Raw genomic sequence first — 19,213 nt, 5'->3', positions numbered from 1 at the left:
ATTGAGATATGAAGAAATTGATATATGAATATGAAAAAAAAAACTAATAAAAGGAGAGAAACAATCTCAAGCACTGCATTTTATTCATCAAAACCATAAAACCAATGATTTGCCCTTTTAATTCTACTAACTTGGTAGATAGGAATAGAACTAACTTCTTAAAAAATAGGAAGCACCCTTTATTCTCTCACCCGTCTAAATGATAAAAAACAATAATATGCTAACACTCTCCCTCAAGCTGGACTATACAAATTAAACATGCCTAACTTGTCTATTAACTTTTCAAACAATGGCTTTGGAAGTCCTTTGGTGAGAACATCTGCAGCTTGTTTTGTAGTAGGTACATAAGTCATGCAAATAGTACCATCCTCGATTTTTTCCTTGATGAAATACCTATCAACTTCAACATGCTTCGTCCTATTATGATGAACCAGATTGTGTGAGATGTTGATGCAACCTTATTATCACAGTAAATTCTTAAAGGCAGCTTCACCATTACCTCCCAACTCTTCAAAAAGAATTTTTAGCCACAACACTTCACAAATTCCATGAGCTACCAATCTCAATTCTACTTCGGCAGTACTTCTAGCTACAACTGTTTGCTTCTTGCTTCTCCATGTTACCAAATTTCCCTAAACAAAAGTACAATATCCGGAAGTAGACTTCCTATCATCAATAGTTCTTGCCCAGTTAGCATCCGTATAAGCTTCTATGCTTCTTTTACCATTTTTCCCAAAGAAAAGACCTTGACCAAGTGTTTCTTTCAAGTATTTTTAAATCATATAAACTGCCTCCATGGGTTCCTCAGTTGGAGCATGCATGAATTGACTAACCCGACTTACTGCAAAGGCAATGTCAGGCCTAGTGTGAGATAGATAAATAAGCTTTCCCACCAGATGTTGATATCTCCCACGATCTACTAGATTACTAGCCTCTTGTGTGCTGATCTTCACATTTGAATCAACCGATGTTTCTACTAGTTTGCACCCTTACATCATCCCCGGTTAATATTATATCGTCAACATAGACTATAAGAATAGTAATTTTGCCATTCTTATGTCTATAAAACAGGGTATGATCTACTTGAGCTTGCTTGTAATCCTGTCTCCGAATTGCTTTGGTGAAGTGACCAAACCATGCTCTTGGCGATTGCTTCAAACCATATAAAGCCTTCTTTAATTTGCATACTTTACCATTTTTCCTTTCTTCATCAAATCCAAGAGGCAACTCCATGTAGACTTCTTCCAAGTTTCCATTTAAGAAGGCGTTTTTTACATCAAGTTGCTGTAGAGGCCATTCCAAGTTTGCAACAAATGACAATAAAAAACGTATGATATTTATCTTTGCCACTAGTGCAAATGTCTCTTGATAGTCAATGCCATACGTTTGGGTGTATCATTTTGCGACCAACCAAGCCTTGTACCGCTCAATTGATCCATCAACTTTATACTTAATACTGAACACCCATTTACATCCCACTAGCACCTTTTCTTTTAATTTCGGCACAACCTCCCACGTACCATTTTTTTCAAGAGCATGCATCTCATCTCTGATTGCTTTTCTCCAATTTGGATTCTCCCATGCCAATGAATATTATTCAGAATTTTCATGACAGCCAAGTTGGAAACTAGAGCTTGAACAGAGTCAGACAAATGTTCATAAGTAGCAAAGTTGGATATGGGATGCTGTGTACAGGACCTGACTCCTTTTCTCACTGCAATTGGAATGTTTTGGTCAGACTGTTTTGTTTCCATACCTGATTCCGGGTTGGATTCTTGGCTGTGAGAAGCATCTGGTATTTCCATATTTTTTGAATGTTTCTTTCGTGAGTAGGATATCTCAATTGGCTGTAGCTGTCCTCTCCTTGTCGATTGAAGCTCCTTGATTGTAGGCATCGGATTTGAAATTTGAATTAATGGATTGATTGGCAGATTTGAATTTTGAATTGGTGGACTGATATTTGAATTTGAATTTGGAGTTTCTCCAAGAGAAAATTCAGGTGAATTTTGAATTTGAATTGGCAGATTTGTGATCAGATTTTTAGTATATGGACCTGGACAGCATTCAGTTGAAATTTGAATTTGAATTGGCTGAGTTGTGGCTGGATTTTCAGTTGACAAATCTGGACAGATTTGAATTGGAGAAACTGACTCTGAATGGACAGAATTTGTTGGACGAAAATCAGGAGAAAATTCCCAAAAATACTCTCATAACCCCAAGTTTGAATTTGAATCAGCACTAGAAGACGAATTCAAAGAATCCCAAAAAAATATCTGCTGCATGTATATTCTCCCCTTGAAGATAGTTTTTGGTAATAAACAGTTGGTTCTCAAAAAATGTAACATCCCTAGACACAAAATACTTTCTTTTTTCTGGTGAATAACACCAATAACCCTTTTGTGTAGTTGAATACCCGAGAAAAATACACTTATAAGAATGAGGATCAAGTTTGCTTCAGTTTGGATCGAGATTATGGACAAAAGAAGTACAACAAAAAATTTTAAAGTCCAAGTTTGAAAAATACCGTGAATCTGGGTATGACTCAGAAAGACAATTTGATGGTGTTTGGAACTTCAGAACACGAGATGGCATCCGATTGATTAAATAACATGCAGTTAACACAACATCTGTAACATCCCACATTGGATAGGGGGAAAATTCCTAACGCTATATAAGTATGGACTTCTATTAACCCTGTAGACGCGTTTTAAAGCCGTGTGAGCCCCTTTGACGGTTAGGAGCGGGTCATTACAAATAGTATCAAAGTCGATCTCCAACCTTAGTATGGGGGTTTGTTTGGCCTCGTATGGGTGTTCATTTGTTTGGCCCCGCAATCCCATGGGACACAACAAGGACGTTGTGTCTGCATTGGGGGGGGGGGGGGGGGGGGGGGGTTGTTTGTAACATCCCACATCAGATAAGGGAGAAAGTTTCTGACGCTATATAAGTATGGATTTCTCTTAGCCCTGTAGACGCCTTTTAAAGCTGTGAGGGCCCCTTTGGGTCCAAAGGGGACAATATCTACACGGTTGGGAGGGGGTCGTTACAGCATTCCCCAAAAAACGTGTTGAAACATTGGATGTGAATAGTAAAGAACGAGCAACCTCTAAAAGATGGTGGTTTTTTCTTTAAGCAATACCGTTTTGCTATGGTGTGCTAACACAAGAGCTGTGATGTATAATTCCATGTTTTATGAGAAAATCCCCAAGGATCGAACTAAAATATTTTGTACCATTATCGGTATGGATCATTTTAATACTTTCATTGTATTAGGTTTTTATCATTGAATGAAAATTTTGAAAAACAATCCCAACTTTAGATTTTTCCTTTAAAAGATACACCCAACAAACATGTGTGTGATCATTTGTGAAAGTAGCAAACCATCTTTTATTGGTAAAACTTAAAATGTGTGAAGGTCCCCAAATATCACTGTAAATCAACATGAAAGGTTTCGAAGCACAATATGGTTAGGAAGGAAAGAAAACACGTTTATGCTTAGCTAACTGACACACTTCACATTGAAATGAATCATGTTTTTGAAACAATGAAGGAAACAAATATTTCAAATAAACAAAACTTAGATGTCCTAGTCGACAATGCAATAACATTATTTGTTGAGATCTAGAAAGAGAAGAATTTCCTACAGTCAATTGAACATGACCACCCATAGAAGATGCACTCTCAAAATGGTAAAGACCATCAAACTCCCTAGCATTGCCAATCCTCTTCCTCGAAATCTGGTCTTAGAAAACACAAACAGAAGGAGAGAAATTTACTACACAATTCAAATCCTTCGTAATTTTACTAATTGACAAAAGATTGCATGACAAGTTAGGCACATGAAGGACTGCCTGAAGGCTAATATTAGGATCGATTTTAATAATTCCAACACCAGCAACAATTGAAAAAGAACCATCCGCAATTTTTACTTGATGATTACCAGGACTCGGTGCATATGTCGTGAACATTGTTCACATCTAGTCATATGGTCTGTTGCCCCACAATCAATGATCCATGGCTCACCTTTTTCCGTAAGACCACCAAACGCAGTCATAATGATACCATTTTTTGCCATAAGTGATGTTGAGGACGACGATGAAGCAAATAATATCTTCCGAATTTGCTCTAATTGCTCTTCAGAGAAAACAGTGGATGTTTTAGAGGTAGCCTCTATCTTAGATTCAATCATCACCTAAAATCGTTTACCATCACGGCCATGAGATCGGCTTGGAGTCCAGTGGGTTTGCCATGCAATTTCCAACAGGTATCTTTGGTGTGGTTTCGTTTCTGACAATGGTCACACCATTTTTTATTCCCTCTGGACTCGGCACGGTTATCTGAACCACGAGCAACCAATGTTGAGGTTTCAATGGTCGAAATTGTTGAGCCTCCTAGCGTAACTCGTTGACGACACTCCTCACGTCTTATTTCAACAAAAATCTCTTCAACTTGAGGCAATGGTTTGAACCCAATAGTCTTCCTCTAACATCATCCAACCCTTTATTGAGGCCAGCAAGAAAATCATATATCCGATCACTCTCCACCATATTTCGATATAGTATAGCATCATCTGGGTCTTTCCATGCTGGCGAGTTGAAAAGATCCAATTCCTGCCATAGTTTGGTCAAATCAATGTAGTATTGAGTCACATCATGCTCCCCTTGCCTCAGATTTCTAGCTTTATTGCGGAGCTCAAACATTTGAGATGAATTCTCAAGCTTTGAGTAAGTTAATGTCACCGCGTCCCAAATCCTTTTAGCCTTGGGAATGAGGATATACGTATTAGCAATGTTATCTTCCATGGAATGAATTAACCAAGCCATGACCATTGAATTTGAGCCTCCCAACTTGGATAGGAAGGATCATTTGTGCTTGGTTTTTTAATTGTGCCATCCAAATAGCCTAGTTCTGATACCATGAAAAAAAAAACTAATAAAAGGATAGAAACAATCTCAAGCACTGCATTTTATTCATCAAAACCATAAAGCCAACAATTTGCAATGATCTGCCCTTTTAATTCTACTATTCTACTAAATTGGCAGATAGGAATAAAAACTAACTTCCTAAAAAATAGGAAGCACCCTTCATTCTCTCATCTGCCTAAACAATAAAAAACAGTAAGTATGCTAACATAATAATATAATTTATGATATTTTATAATGATAAAAGGTGATATTGAAAATGCATTTTAATGCTAAAATGATAATTTTTCGAATTTGAAAATAAATTTAATACTAAAATGATAATTTATCTACTTTATAATATATGTATAATTATTATATTTGTATTTAATTCATGATTTTTGGATTTCTATAATAAATTAATTAGAACTTGAAAATAAATAATTAAAATTGATGTATTTATTAAACCTTATTTTAATATTTTATTTTTACAATATATAAAATGTAGGCCATAATATTAAGTGAAAGCATGTTAGCCTAGTGGTGCATGGGTTGATTTTTGAACTTGAAAGACCAAGTTCAAACCTCCTGGCCAGCATTTTGCTGGCTTTGACCGTTTTGACCCGCTGAAAAATCTTTGACCTGTGCTTTGACCCACCGAAAAATGATTTTGTATATATCCTGATTTTTTAAATCTTCCAAAACTTTGTATAACATTTGCATAGGAAAATAGCTTTATATACCATATTTTTCATCATTTGAACTTGAACCCCCATCCCATAATATTGAGAAGGTTGGCCATAAACCATGTAATAAGGTGATAAATGTTAACCACATTTGATGAGTCACTATGTTGAGTCTTTATAGTCATGGACTCAATTGAACTTCAATATGAAACTCATATTAAAATTAAACTAATAATTTAAATTATTCAAAAAACTTCAACCAAAGTCCCAAAATTATAAAAATTTGAGAGAAATAAAAAATAAAATTAGAACAATATAAAATGAAAGAGGCTTTCAATTGAATTGTGGATGAAATGGAATGAGAATGAGGTATTGATAGGAGTTTTACTCTACACAGTTTCTTTTATGTTCGATGAATTAACAGTGTATCCTTATGAATTAGAAGTGTGTAGAAGATGGTTGCTAACTTCTGTTTTAGAGTGTGTGGGTTTCCACTATGGAACAGGCCTCATCTGTCCACCCAAGCTGGAATTGACTTTGATAATTTCTGATTGTATTCTGTGTGGTCATCCACATTCTTCACTTTCAAATTGTTAATGGTGCTGGAGACTGACCAAGTTTCAATTATTGATCCATTATACTACATTGAGCCCCTCATGAGTGCAAGCCCTTTAATTCTACAACTGGCATTTTAACTTGTGAACTTGATGAGTTGGAAAACATTTTTGATGTGGAACACTGGTGGCCAGTAGACATGGCATAGATGTCCTGATGTGGCAATGGGGCTGGGTTTCCTCATGGAGAGAGAGAGAGAGAGAGAGAGAGAGAGAGAATGTGAATATTTGTTTGCATGCTCATTAGGGTGCATTGGCGCATACACATTTAGGATCCCATAATTGAATTTCTGATGGAAAATAAATTGACTGGGTCCATAAGTCCCAATGATTTTGAACTTATTGTTTTTTTTTTAGTCGAAATCTCAGAGTGTGGTTACAAGCTTTTACAAAGTCAGTTTTTTCCAAAGGGGATCCATTAGACTTTTCCTCTTTATCTGTGTTGTTAAAGGGAGACAAGTTAATATTCCTCTGTACAAGAATGGACTTTATTTAGCCAATCACTGCCACAAATGTTCATGTCCAAGGAGTGTCACAGCATGAACACTGCTTTTTAGAAGTTTCTGTGCTACTCAGTGACTTATTTTATCTATTTGAACATTATCCTTTGTTGTTTTCCATTGGTATTCACTTGTACACAGCATAGTTCTTTCCTCTCAAATTGGTCTTTTTAAAATCTTTTCCATGTGAATATTAGATTTTGATATTTATTGTAATAACTGTCATTCTAGATGGCATTTTCTCCGGCGCTAAGCAGAGAATTTCGTCCCTATAAACCAGACCCAGCTCCACTACTACATATCTGTTCTACTTGGGAAGTTCAACCCTATGAAGTAATAATGGTTGGTGATAGCCTTAAAGATGATGTGAGTTCTTCTTCTTGAATCATTTTTAAAATAATGTTTCCGATGCATCAGCAAGTGCTGGTTTCTATTGTTCAGTTCTTATACCTGAATTAAACCCTGATACAAGCTTTGTGCAGTTCTCTGTTGTTATGCATAGCACACAATTAAATGAACAGGTCTCAACAATAAATGAGCCCTGCTTAGATATTTGTATGCTAAAAAAAGGACCATCCGATTTCTCCATGTTATTCAAGTGACAGAAAATTGTTCTTTTTTTGGGCTTACTTTTAGGTGTAATAAATATGTGATCTCTAGATTACTTCTATGGTATCATCCAATTTGTGCCACTTAATTACATGGCATTCTCATGTGATCTCTGGATTACTTCTATGGTGTCATCCAATTTGCCACTTAATTATATGGCATTCTCTCTCTTTTGTGTGTGGATATTCTTTCCACAATATAAAATAGACTGTGCTCTTACCTTTGCTAACCTTTATGCATGTTTTACCTGCTCACATCCATGGTCTGTTATATTCTCGATGTACTCGAGGTGTTTCCTTTGAACTATAATTCACTGTGCTAAATGGAGTATGCTTGGCTCTAATCATTACCTGGTCCTTGCAGGTGGGTTGTGGTAAACAAGCAGGATCATTTACATGCTTGCTTGATGAAACAGGGAAGTACAGTTCTGATGATATGGCCAGTGCAGAACTAAAACCCGATTTCAAGGTATCTTCCCTTACCCAACTTCAATCACTATTGGAAGCAAATTTTGACCTGAAACCATGATCCTCAAATCCTTGGATAATATCATATTGGCGCTTAGTGGGACCATGCTGAGGTTATGCTTCATCCAAATATAATGCTGGTTTAAGTTTCTACAAGTACTAGGATAAGTTTCCCATGAACTATATTAATCAGTCTTTTAAGCAGAAGAAAACAGTTGGTTCCTGGAATGGCCAAGCATCATGGGAACTTGGTTTTCCGAGGGAAAGAGATACTTGTGGAGACAATGGTCAATACACATATTGGCTTTGGTATTGTAGAATAGGTTGGTTCAGCTGCTCGTATCACGTTGATGTGGGTGGGTAAGATCGTTATTGTACTTACAGAGATGCCTCTTAGTCCGATTCAACCCCTTTTGGGGTAGAATGATATATGGCTACAGGAACAGACAGTAGAAGACGGTTCCATTTAATGCACAAAACTTATTATTATTTCTGTAGCCCATTAGTGGTAGGCAGGCTTCAAAAAATCAATGATAGTAGCCGAAATTTCAAGGATTTTTTCGATTATTGGCAGGCAACAACGTGGGGATAGTCGGTTGGGCCGAAAATCAGCGATTTCTTTCTGATTTAATGGGCGTTTTGCCCATTTTATCCGATATATATTTTTAAATGGGCCAGTAGTTTTGTTTTATATTATTATTTTATTTTATATCATCATTTTATATTTTATTTTTTACTTTTCATATTTTCATATTGATTTAATTCTTATTTATTTTTAAAAAAGATTAAAAAAATAAACTTATCCACAAATAAGCGAATTATTAAAACAATTAATGAAAATAATTATTAATATTTTTTTAAATATTAAATAAAAACTAAATTTTATAAGATAAATTATGAATACAACTTGTCACAACAAAAAAAATATGGTACGAAATTATTAATGAAGTTTTTAAAATAAACTTTCAAATATAATATTTTATAAATCTTATTTAAAATTTTTGAATGAGATGAACTTATTATCATTTTGAAAACTTTTTAACTATGAATAACACTAAACAAAGATGGTTTTCATTTAGAAAGATTTTTCATTTATTTTATACAAGAGTAAAATGCACTTTAATGATTTTAGATGCTTAAGTAAAAATGAAATACATATTCCTAGTGTACAAATAACCTTATAAAGAGATTTTAGAAAATAGGTCTTGATTGATATTCTCTTTGAGGTCTTCTCCTTAATTTTCTTTTAACTTTATTTATCTTTATGATTGTTACTTTCAAAATTATCTTACTTAAACACACTTAGGATAAATCATTAATTTGAAATCTTATTTTGTTATCATAAAAAAACCGAGTAATACCAAACCTTGGTTTCATAATAGTTTTTAATTTTTTAAAATAAATGAATATAAATATATTTAAAAATTTAAGATACTTCTAGTAAAAGACTAGATAAATTTAGCTCGAGAAATAAAAATTTGACTAATTTAAGTTAAATTTTTAATATAGATATTTTTTTCGATAAAATTTTAACTATTTTATAAATATACCATATTTTAATTTTTAACTATTTAAATATAATATGTTTTCAATGAAATAAAATTTTTACCTACATCAATATTAATTTATACTTGATTGCATAAATATTATTTTATTAAAATTCAAGAATGAAAACTTTTTTTTTTTTTTCTTATTCTTCACTGTGAAAAATGATGGTATATAAATAGGAAAGATGGCAACTACCTGCCATAGAAAATTCCTTAATTCTAGGACATAAAGATATCCTTAAAACTAAGGAATTAAGGACATAAAGATATCATATATATGAAAAACTTAAATACAAAAATGAGATTTGGAATTAAGTCATATTTCTTTATTTAAAAGGAGATAAATAGATCAACTAATCCCTATTTAATAGGGATTTTATTCTTTGAATTTCTACACTTCCCCTAAAGCTATGGAATAAATGTCCATCATTCTCAATTTGGAAATCAATTCCTCAAACTTCACCCTTGGAGAGCTTTTGTGAAAATATCAGCTATTTGAAGACTAGTTGGAGTATGAATCAAATTGAGTATCCCTTCTTCAATCTTTTCTTTGATGAAGTAAGATTTATTTCAACATAAAGATATCCCTAGAACTAAAAACTTAAATATAAAAATGAAATTTGGAATTGATTCATATTTCTTTATTTAAAAGGAGATAAATAGATCAACTAATCCCTATTTAATAGGATTTTATTCTTTGAATTCCTACACTTCCCCTAAAGCTATGGAATAAATGTGTATCATTACCAATTTGGAAATCAATTCCTCAAACTTCACCCTTGGAAGAGCTTTTGTGAAAATATCAGCTACTTTGAAGACTAGTTGGAGTATAAATCAAATTGAGTTCCCTTTCTCAATCTTTTCTTTGATGAAGTAATGATTTATTTCAACATGTTTGGCTATGTCATGATGAACCAGATTCTTTGCAATGTTGATTGTGGCTAGATTGTCACAACAAACACTCATTCCTCTGTCAACTTCAATTCTCAATTCTTCAAGCAATCTTTTCAACCATATTTCTTCATAAATACCTTGAACAAGAGCCCTGAACCTTGCCTCAACACTACTTCTTTCTACAATAGATTGCTTCTTACTTTGCCAAGTTACAAAATTCCCCCAAGCATACGTGTAGTAGTAGGTAGTAGACTTTCTAACTTGAATGGGCCTTGTCGAATCAACATCAGAGTAGACTTCAATCCCTTCGTTGGTTCCCTTCCTAAAGTAGAGACCTTTTCCCAGTGTCATCTTTAAATACCGTAGAATTTGATACACGACTTCAAGGTGCTCTTCATTAGGATTGTTCATATATGGACTTATGACACTTACTAAAAAACCAATTTCAGGTTGTGTTTGGGAAAGATAAATGAGTTTCCTTACAAGTCGTTGGTACCTTCTTTTGTCAACTGGGGGCTTTCTATCATTAGTCTCGCTTTGTAGTTTGATTCCATAGGAGTATATGAAGGGTTGCATCCTAGCATCCTTGTTTCCTTTAGTAAATCCATAACCTATTTTCATTGAGAAACCACAATACCTTTATTTGAGTGAGCCACTTCCATGCCTAGGAAATATTAAAGAGGTCTTAGGTCTTTTATTTCAAACTCATTGGCTAATACTTCCTTCAACTTATCCATTTCATTTGTATGCTTGTCAAGATAATATCATCAACATAGACAATAAGAATAGTAATCTTCCCATTCAAGGAATGTTTGATGAATAAAGTATGATCTGTCTAGCCTTGTATGTACCCATGTTTCTTAACTACCTTAGTACACCTATCAAACCATGCTCTAGGAGATAGTTTAAGTCCATATAAGGATTTATAAAGTTTACAAACCTTACCAACATTGGATTTATTCTAAAATCTTGGAGGGATTTCCATATAGACTTCATCTTCTAGATCTCTATTGAGAAAGCATTCTTGACATTCAATTATTGAAGAGTCCAATCTAAATTGACTGGTAAAGACAACAGTACTCTCTAGGTATTAAGTTTGGCAATAGGGGGAAATGTCTTTTGGTAGTTTATGCCATAGATTTGAGTGAATCTCTTGGCTCAGATTGTGAGGTTGAAGGGATAGGTTGAGGTATATCAGGTACAGGTTGGTTAACCGAAGCACTAGGTTCAATTCTAGGAACTTCTTGAAACCAAAAATCACATTCTTGTATGTTCCCCCCTTGAATGTTATTTTTGGTGAAAAATGGTTGATTTTCAAAGAGGGGTGACATCTAAAGTGACATAAAATTTCTTGGTAGCAAGGAAATAACATTTCTACCCTTTTTTGTGTGGGGGAATATCCAAAGAAAAGACATTTGTTAGCTTTAGGGTCAAGTTTGCTCCTATTGTGTTGATGGATGTGGACAAAGGCAATGCATTTGAATATTTTTTGTGGCAAGATGGACATTATACAGGTATTTGGATAGACTTAAAGGATTTTTTGGAGAGGTGTTTGAAATTGGAGAGTTCTAGAAGGTATTTTATTGATAAGGTAGGTGGAAGTAAGGATTGATTCGCCCCAAAAATGTTTGGGAACATTCATGGTGAACATAATGGATCTAGCAACTTCTAGAAGGTGTCTGTTTTTTTCTCGGATATTCTATTTTGTTGAGGAGTATCAACACATGAACTCTGATGTACAACTCTTTGACCCTCAAGACAGTTTCCTAGGTTTGTGTTAAAGTATTCTTGAGCATTGTCAGATTGAAATACCCTAACATTTGCTTGAAACTAGGTTTGGATCATGGTATGGAATTTTTGAAATATAGGACTAACTTCAAATTTTTCTTTCATAAGGTAAACTCGAGTTGTTCTAGTTTGATCATCAACAAATGATACAAACCATCTAGCTCCTGTAATGTTATTGATTCTAGATGGACTCCAATATCACTACGTATGAGAGCAAAAGGATGAGATACTTTGTACCCTTGAATGGGAAGATTAGTTCTTGCATCTTTTGACAATTGACAAATCTCACATTGAAGAAACTTGGCATTGGTATTATTGAGTAAATCAAGAAATAGTTTTTTCAAATACACAAAAATTTGGATGCCCAAGTCTAAAGTGCCATAACATAATTGCACTATCATTATTTGAAACATGAAAAGAAATAGGAAAAGAAGCACCACATGCAACTTGAGTTTGTTCTTTAGGATTATTAGGAACCTCAAGAAGATAAGAGTCCAACACTTTCCTTAGCATTGAGTGCCACTCATCCTCCCCGATTCCAAGTCTTAAAATTCATAGTGTTGGAGAAAAATTAGTACCGCAATTCAAGTCACATGTAAGCTTACTTATTGACATCAAGTTGTAAATCAAATTTGGAACCAACAAGACAGATTTAAGTGCTAAATATTTGGTAATGACTATTGAACCTATTCCAACCACCTTACACATAAAACCATTAGGAATACAAATTATAGAATTTTCAGAACATAGGCTGTACACGTGGAATAAATTGGCATTGCTTGTCATATGATTGGAGGCTCCAGAGTCAATTATCCAATGGTTATTCTTCTCCTTTTGGGAGTTCAAGGCCATTGAAAATTTACCTTTATGAGATACGGATGCTACTCCTGTTGGAGTTGATTAGGAAGAGGTTGTCTGAGTGATCAGTTTTTAACTGATCTCCACTTGTTTCCTGTTGAAAAAAGTGGAGCTATTGAATGTCTGCTGCTCTTTCTCTTCCCCCGAGTTAGCTACTAGACCTTGACCTTCTTTGGATGAGCTGTGAGGTTTCCAATCCATTGGTTTGTCATATATTTGTCAACAACGGTCCTTCGTACGCCCATGTTTATGGTATGATGACACCAGGGCCTGCCATTCTTCTTTTGCTTGTTGTCATAGGGGATTGATTTGAACCATGAGTAGTGAAAGCAAAACTCTCACTAGATGTCAAGGAGGAGCTTTTTCCCAGCTTTACTTTCTACCTACTTTCTTACCTTCTTGCCTCAAAGCACGCCTCTCGGATGGAAGGAAAAGGTTTTGGTTCGAGGATTTGTCCTCTAACTTCATCCGGATTATTATTGAGTCCAAACAGGAACTTGAAGACTTTCTCCTTCTCAACAATTGTCTTTTATTTTCGATAACAGTCTGGACATCCAAGTTTATTCTCATCAAATAGGTCTAGGTGTTGCCAACACCTACCAAGTGCATTGAAATACTGTGTGACTCTGAGTTCCCTCCATTTAAGATCATTAAGGATTCCTCTTATCTCAAATATCTTGGATGTATTCTCTTTGTCCGAGTAGGTTTAACTTTGCAACATCCTAGATTTCCTTAGTTGTCTCATAAAATATGAAGTCCTCATTGATTTTATTGGTCATGGAGTTTATAAGTTAAGACATGACCATGCTATTTTTTGATTTCCACGTCTTGAACTTCGAATCTTTAGGTGAAGGCGTGGTGACCGCTCTGATGAAGTAATCATCTTTTCCTTTTCCACACATAAACATCATTACTAACTTCGACCATTGGAGATAATTCTAGTCATTGAGTTTGTGTCCAGTGATCGGAAGAACAGTAGTCTCCGAATCACCATAATTATTGGATTGTATGATTTCTTGACCAAAGGTTACTTCAGAAAAGGATTCTTGCCTCTTCGTCGCCATGTCGTATTTCACATTTGAGTTTTTAGAGAAAAAATGACAATGAAGGCTGAGGAAGGGTTATAAGGCAGTGTTGGAAGTTGGAACAAAAAATTTGATGTCAATGAAAAGGCTGCAAGAATGCACGCTATAATAAGAAATATTTTGTTTTTGGATTAAAAAACAAAGCAGATTTTTTTTTCTTTAGAAAACAAATTTTTGCAGGTTCTTAAAAAACTAGCGATGAAGGCTTGAGAATAAAAAATTTAAAACCCTAAGAAGCCAAATTTGGCTTTGATACCATCAAGAATGATAGAGAGAGAAGGTTTTTTTTTTTTTTTTTTTTCATTGTGAAAAATGATAATACGGTTGCCATAGAGAATGTAACACTGAAATACAAAAATGAGATTTAGAATTAATCCATATCTCTTTATTTAAAATGAGATAAAGAGGTCAACTAATCCCTATTTAACAAGGATTTTATTTTTTGAATTCCTACAAAAATGTTTAAAAAAATTTCTCCATTATGTTTACTATTTAGTATAAACTTTAAAAATTAATATTTCTTATAAGCAAACATGATGTTATTACCTAATATCATTTTTTTTTCCTTCGTGGTAGGGAGATATATTTATGGAATTGGGAATTTAATATATACTTTTAAAATTCATATTTTTTATTAAGATATATGATATTGTCTAACATCGTGATTGATATTTTAATCCTAAAAAAAAAAAAAATAGAAGAACGATTAAACATATAAACATTTTAAAAATTCATATTTCTTATTAGTAGTATGATCTCGATAATTGATTTATTTTCTTGATTTTTTTTACAAAATCTTTTTTTTTTTTAAATATAATTTCTTGATAAGAAACCTTTTTTGCAATAAAATTTGAATTTTTTTTTCTCAAACCCTGTCTTATTATTATTTTTTTTTAAAATCTTAATATTTTATTTTTTATTTTTTATTTTTTTATTTTCCTTAAATCTTCACAAATGTTTTTCAAATAAAATAGATATTGAAATAAAAAAGAAAAAACAAAATTGGGTCATGATTATTTTTTTTAAGAGGTTGTTATTATAATATTTTATTTTTAACAATTCCAACTTGAAATTTAATTAATTTAGGGGTTTTTTTCGTTTCTTTTAAATGCTTTGGAATTTTTTGTCTAGAAAAAAAAAAAAAAAAAAAAACCTTTTGGAAGCCTATGAAATGTCTCACAATGATATGCATCTACTAATTGTAGGGACCCCTCCCCCTGATGACACGTGGTGCGCATCGCTATCCGGAGTAACTCCATCCGGACTCCCCCAAGAGGACACGTGACGCGCTCCCCTATCCGGACTCCCTCAGGGAGAAGCACACGGCACTCGCGAATATCACATCCGGACGATAGCATATCCCTATCTGGATATGTTGTCCGGATCATCGACTAAAGTGAGTAAGCCTTGCTACATCATTCCGACAGCCTGCCACAATCCACGTTCCGCCGCCTGCAGAGCGAAATGACAGGAATGATGATAAGTCGCTTCCCACGATCTCTGACAGTCGTCCGTAGGGTGATGATGACCCTGCCACCATCTAGAGGCATCATGACGAGCCAAAAAGTCTTCCCACCATTAAAGAGGGAGACAGAACTTCTGATACTATATAAAAGGACCTTCACACAAGGAGAAAGGTAAGCTGACTATCCCTGAAAAAGCCTGATAACTTAATCTCTTGAGCCATGGCTGACAAAACCATCGGAGGGTGTGTCCGGACATCCTGTCCAGACATCTTTTGCAGGGAAGACTGAACCAGAACTCAATCTTGGTTGAAAGCGTGCGTCCACTTGATAGCTACGTGGATCATTGGGACGCAAGGCATCAACACTAATTAGTCATATAGAGAAGACCGTTAACTAGTATGTGGAGAATGTAGATGGTACATTGAAAAATTATTCATGCATATTGATATACTGCCCTTTCTTCATGCATCTATCACCTACTATTCATCAATGTACCCTCTACTCGAGCACTCACATTCTAACTTAATGAGTTTTTTAATTTCTTCAAATATTTTCACTAGTCAAAGAAATTTCAAATGAAGGGAAATTTAATGGGTGTCTGTTTTTTTAGCTTTTTGTTGATAGCAATTTACTTTTAGACTATACGTTATTTGTTTTTTTACTTTTTTATAACTTATTACCAACTTTTTATTGAATAAAAAAAGTCAAATATTTTGGTTTTTTCTAAATGGAAAAAGCAATATATTGATTTTTCTTTACTTTTTAATGTTTAATTAAAATAAAATATTATAAAAAATAAATAATTTAATACTTAATACTATTAAACATTAAATTTCTATTTAGAGTAAAGTAAAAAAAAAAAAAAAACACCACCTTAGTGGGTGTCTAGTAAACTAACTTAATAACTTAATTTTAGTTATTAAGTAAATTAAATATGTATGGTAAAATAATTTAATAGCATGACTTAAATCAAAAACAATTTTAAGTAATAAGTAAAAATAATTAATTTATTCTTAAGTTCACATTTTTATTTACATTTTTATTGTCATTTGCTTTAATTATCTCCATAATCTCTTTTACTACTCTATAACCTGCATTGTTATTTGATCGTATTTACCCTAGTTATAATTTATAAAAATAAATATGTTGATGATTTAGAATAAATTTTAAGTTAAGTTTATCAAACAACACTAATACTTAAAATAAAAATTAAATAATAAGTTTTAAGTTAATAACTTAATTATAATTTGACTTAAAATCAACTTAAATCATTAAATAATAAGTATTAAGTTATACGAAGCACCCTCTTAAGGTATTTCTTAATAAATATAGTAGTTTTTAAAAATTAGTTAGAACAAAAAAAAATGAGCTAATTAATACCAAATTTTCTTGAACCAAAATTGGTTTAGAATAGTTATATTAGTTTCTTCTTTATGAATAAGTACATTTTTTTTTCCAAATTTTCTTATTAAACAAATGAAATTCAAATCAAGTAATAATAAACACTTTTTATTTCTTAATGAGATTAATAAATTTTAAAAATAATTTAAAACTTAAGAATCAAGTTGATTGACACCAAAATTTTATTTCTTAATGTGTATGGGCCCAACTCTTTGACACTTTTGTTTGGAGCTGGGATGCACCATGTAGAGGGCAGGAACTTTCTCACGGGAAGACCAAACTGACGGCCTATAAAGAGCGGAAAAACCCTAGGGTTTAGGGATGGTGGTGGACAGCTCATAGGAGGTATGACATTCTGTCTCTCTCTGTTTGTTTGTTTTATTTTTTTATAATTCTTGTATTGTTTTTAGCAAGAAAGTGAGGCTGTTTGTATCCTCGTAAAGCCTTTCTTGGGATTGATTTGCTATGAGCTATTGCGGTACACTTCCCCATCCTCATCTCTTTATTTTGTCCAGAAAATTTTCTTTTAAATAATCTAAAAAATTTGTTTTTAGCAAATAAAGAAATCTAAAAAAAATCATTTTCTAATTATTTAATTAAAAGGGTCATTAAAAACATAATTTTAAAAATCTACTCCTTTATCCTTTTTTTTAATCTCATTCTAATAAAAATACCCTTATTTTTTTTTATAAAAATAATTATTTTTTAAATATATATATATAAATACTTAAAATAATTAAGGACATTTATGTAAAAAATGTGTTATTCTTTAAACAAAAATATGAAAGAGATTAAATTGAGAATTATTTTATCTCTTTTAACCGATTAATTATTTTTAATTCTAATAAAACAACCTATAATCTTTTTTAGTAAATAAAACATTCTAAAAAATTAAACTTAAAATAAAATAAAATAGCCTCGAAATTTTCCTTTTAGTAAATAAAACAGCCCAGAAAATTGTTCAGAAATGTTTTTAACAAAACTGTCCAGAAAATTGGTTTTTAGTAAGACTACAAAAAAATTGATTATGAATAAAACTGTCCAAAAAATGCTTATTTTTATTTATTTATTATTTTTTAAAATAAAAACTGCAAAAATCCTTTGAAGTGTAGAGGTAGACCTCTTATTGAATAAAAATAGAAAACTTTTCTTATAAAATCATATTTTCCTCTATAAAATTAAAAAAATATTTTCTTAAAAATAATAAAATTCAAAATCTTATCAACAAGAACAAAAGATAAAATCCATCTTCAATATTTCCTTTAATATTTTTTTTCTTAAATTTCTCTAAATAATAATAATAATCTCCTCTAACAAATTTGATCTTCTTTGTAAATTATAGAAAAAAGTTTGGGGGGGTCTTTCTAATGAAATTGTATAACTTTTTTTTAAGTTAAATTTATTTGTAAAATATCTTTTTAATGATTAAATGATTTTTTTTTTCTCTTAATTGGGATTGGAAATAATTTTATAAATGGAGGTTGTTAAGAATTATTTTCTTAATAAGAATTGGATGGGAATCATTTTCGTGAATTAAAGTTTTGGAAATTATTTTCTTAATCAATTGGATCGGAACATTCTTATAAAAGAATTTGTAAAATATTTTTTTAGTAATTTATAAAAGCCACATGTTTTTTAAATAAAAATTTGAATTGAATTTTTCCTTTTAAATAAATTAGTAATAACCCTTTCCTATGCAAAAATCACTTCTTAAAAAATATAATAAGAGTACATTTAATAATAATTTTGGTCTTTTTAACACTTAAAAAATTTTTATTTTTTAAGTATTAGAAATGGTAAAAACACTTTTCAAAATTATTGTCAAACATACTATAATATTTATAAGTGTAAATCTTGTTTTCAATAAAATAATAAGAAAATCTCTTCTTTTGTAAATTAATTGGAAAATCCCTTTTTGTAAATAAATTTGACAATTTCTTTTCTAGATAAATTCGTAAAAATAATTTTTCTAATAAATTTGTCAAAATTTTTTTTGAATACCTTGTAGAAAATTTTCCAAAATCAAAATATTCCATGAAAATAAATATGTAAAGACTCGTCATTTTCCTAACAAAAAAAAAAAAAAAACCATTTCTTATAAACAAAATCAAATTGCATCGTTTTTTTAAGTAAAATTGTATCTAATAAAATTCTTTTTAATGAAAGACGAGCAAAGGTCTCTAGAAACAAAGTTAAATGTGAATAAAAATCAAATCTTTTATTATTAAATTAAAAGCTTATAGCTAAATAAATTGAAATCATTAATCTAAAATTATTTTTAATATAAATAGATTCTTTCTATTTTTTTTTTAAATTATGTTATGATATTTGAACAATAAATCTATTTTTTTTTCTAATTAATCTAATAAGTCATTTTGTGCAATTCTTTGATTATTA

The 19,213-nt window shown here is 32.0% G+C and overlaps 1 protein-coding gene across 2 annotated transcripts in view; it reads left to right on the top strand.

Annotated features, from left to right (window-relative positions):
* The window catches only part of LOC117914815 (haloacid dehalogenase-like hydrolase domain-containing protein At2g33255), a 42,814-nt gene extending 34,357 nt beyond the window's left edge, over positions 1 to 8,457 (top strand). Inside the window, exons 4-5 of one of the 2 annotated variants that reach the window (XM_034830300.1) lie at positions 6,933 to 7,067; positions 7,674 to 8,457. In XM_034830300.1, the coding sequence (XP_034686191.1) occupies positions 6,933 to 7,067; positions 7,674 to 7,838 (300 nt within the window). In that variant the 3' untranslated portion in view covers positions 7,839 to 8,457. The remainder of the gene's footprint in view (positions 1 to 6,932; positions 7,068 to 7,673) is intronic. The other variant, XM_034830301.1, reaches the window with a different exon arrangement.
* Positions 8,458 to 19,213: the final 10,756 nt, after the last annotated feature.

Source organism: Vitis riparia, chromosome 5, assembly GCF_004353265.1.
Source record: "Vitis riparia cultivar Riparia Gloire de Montpellier isolate 1030 chromosome 5, EGFV_Vit.rip_1.0, whole genome shotgun sequence".
Taxonomy (NCBI): Eukaryota; Viridiplantae; Streptophyta; class Magnoliopsida; order Vitales; family Vitaceae; genus Vitis; species Vitis riparia.
The sequence above is the reverse complement of the archived record's forward strand: the minus strand, read 5'-3'. Positions and strand labels throughout refer to the sequence as shown.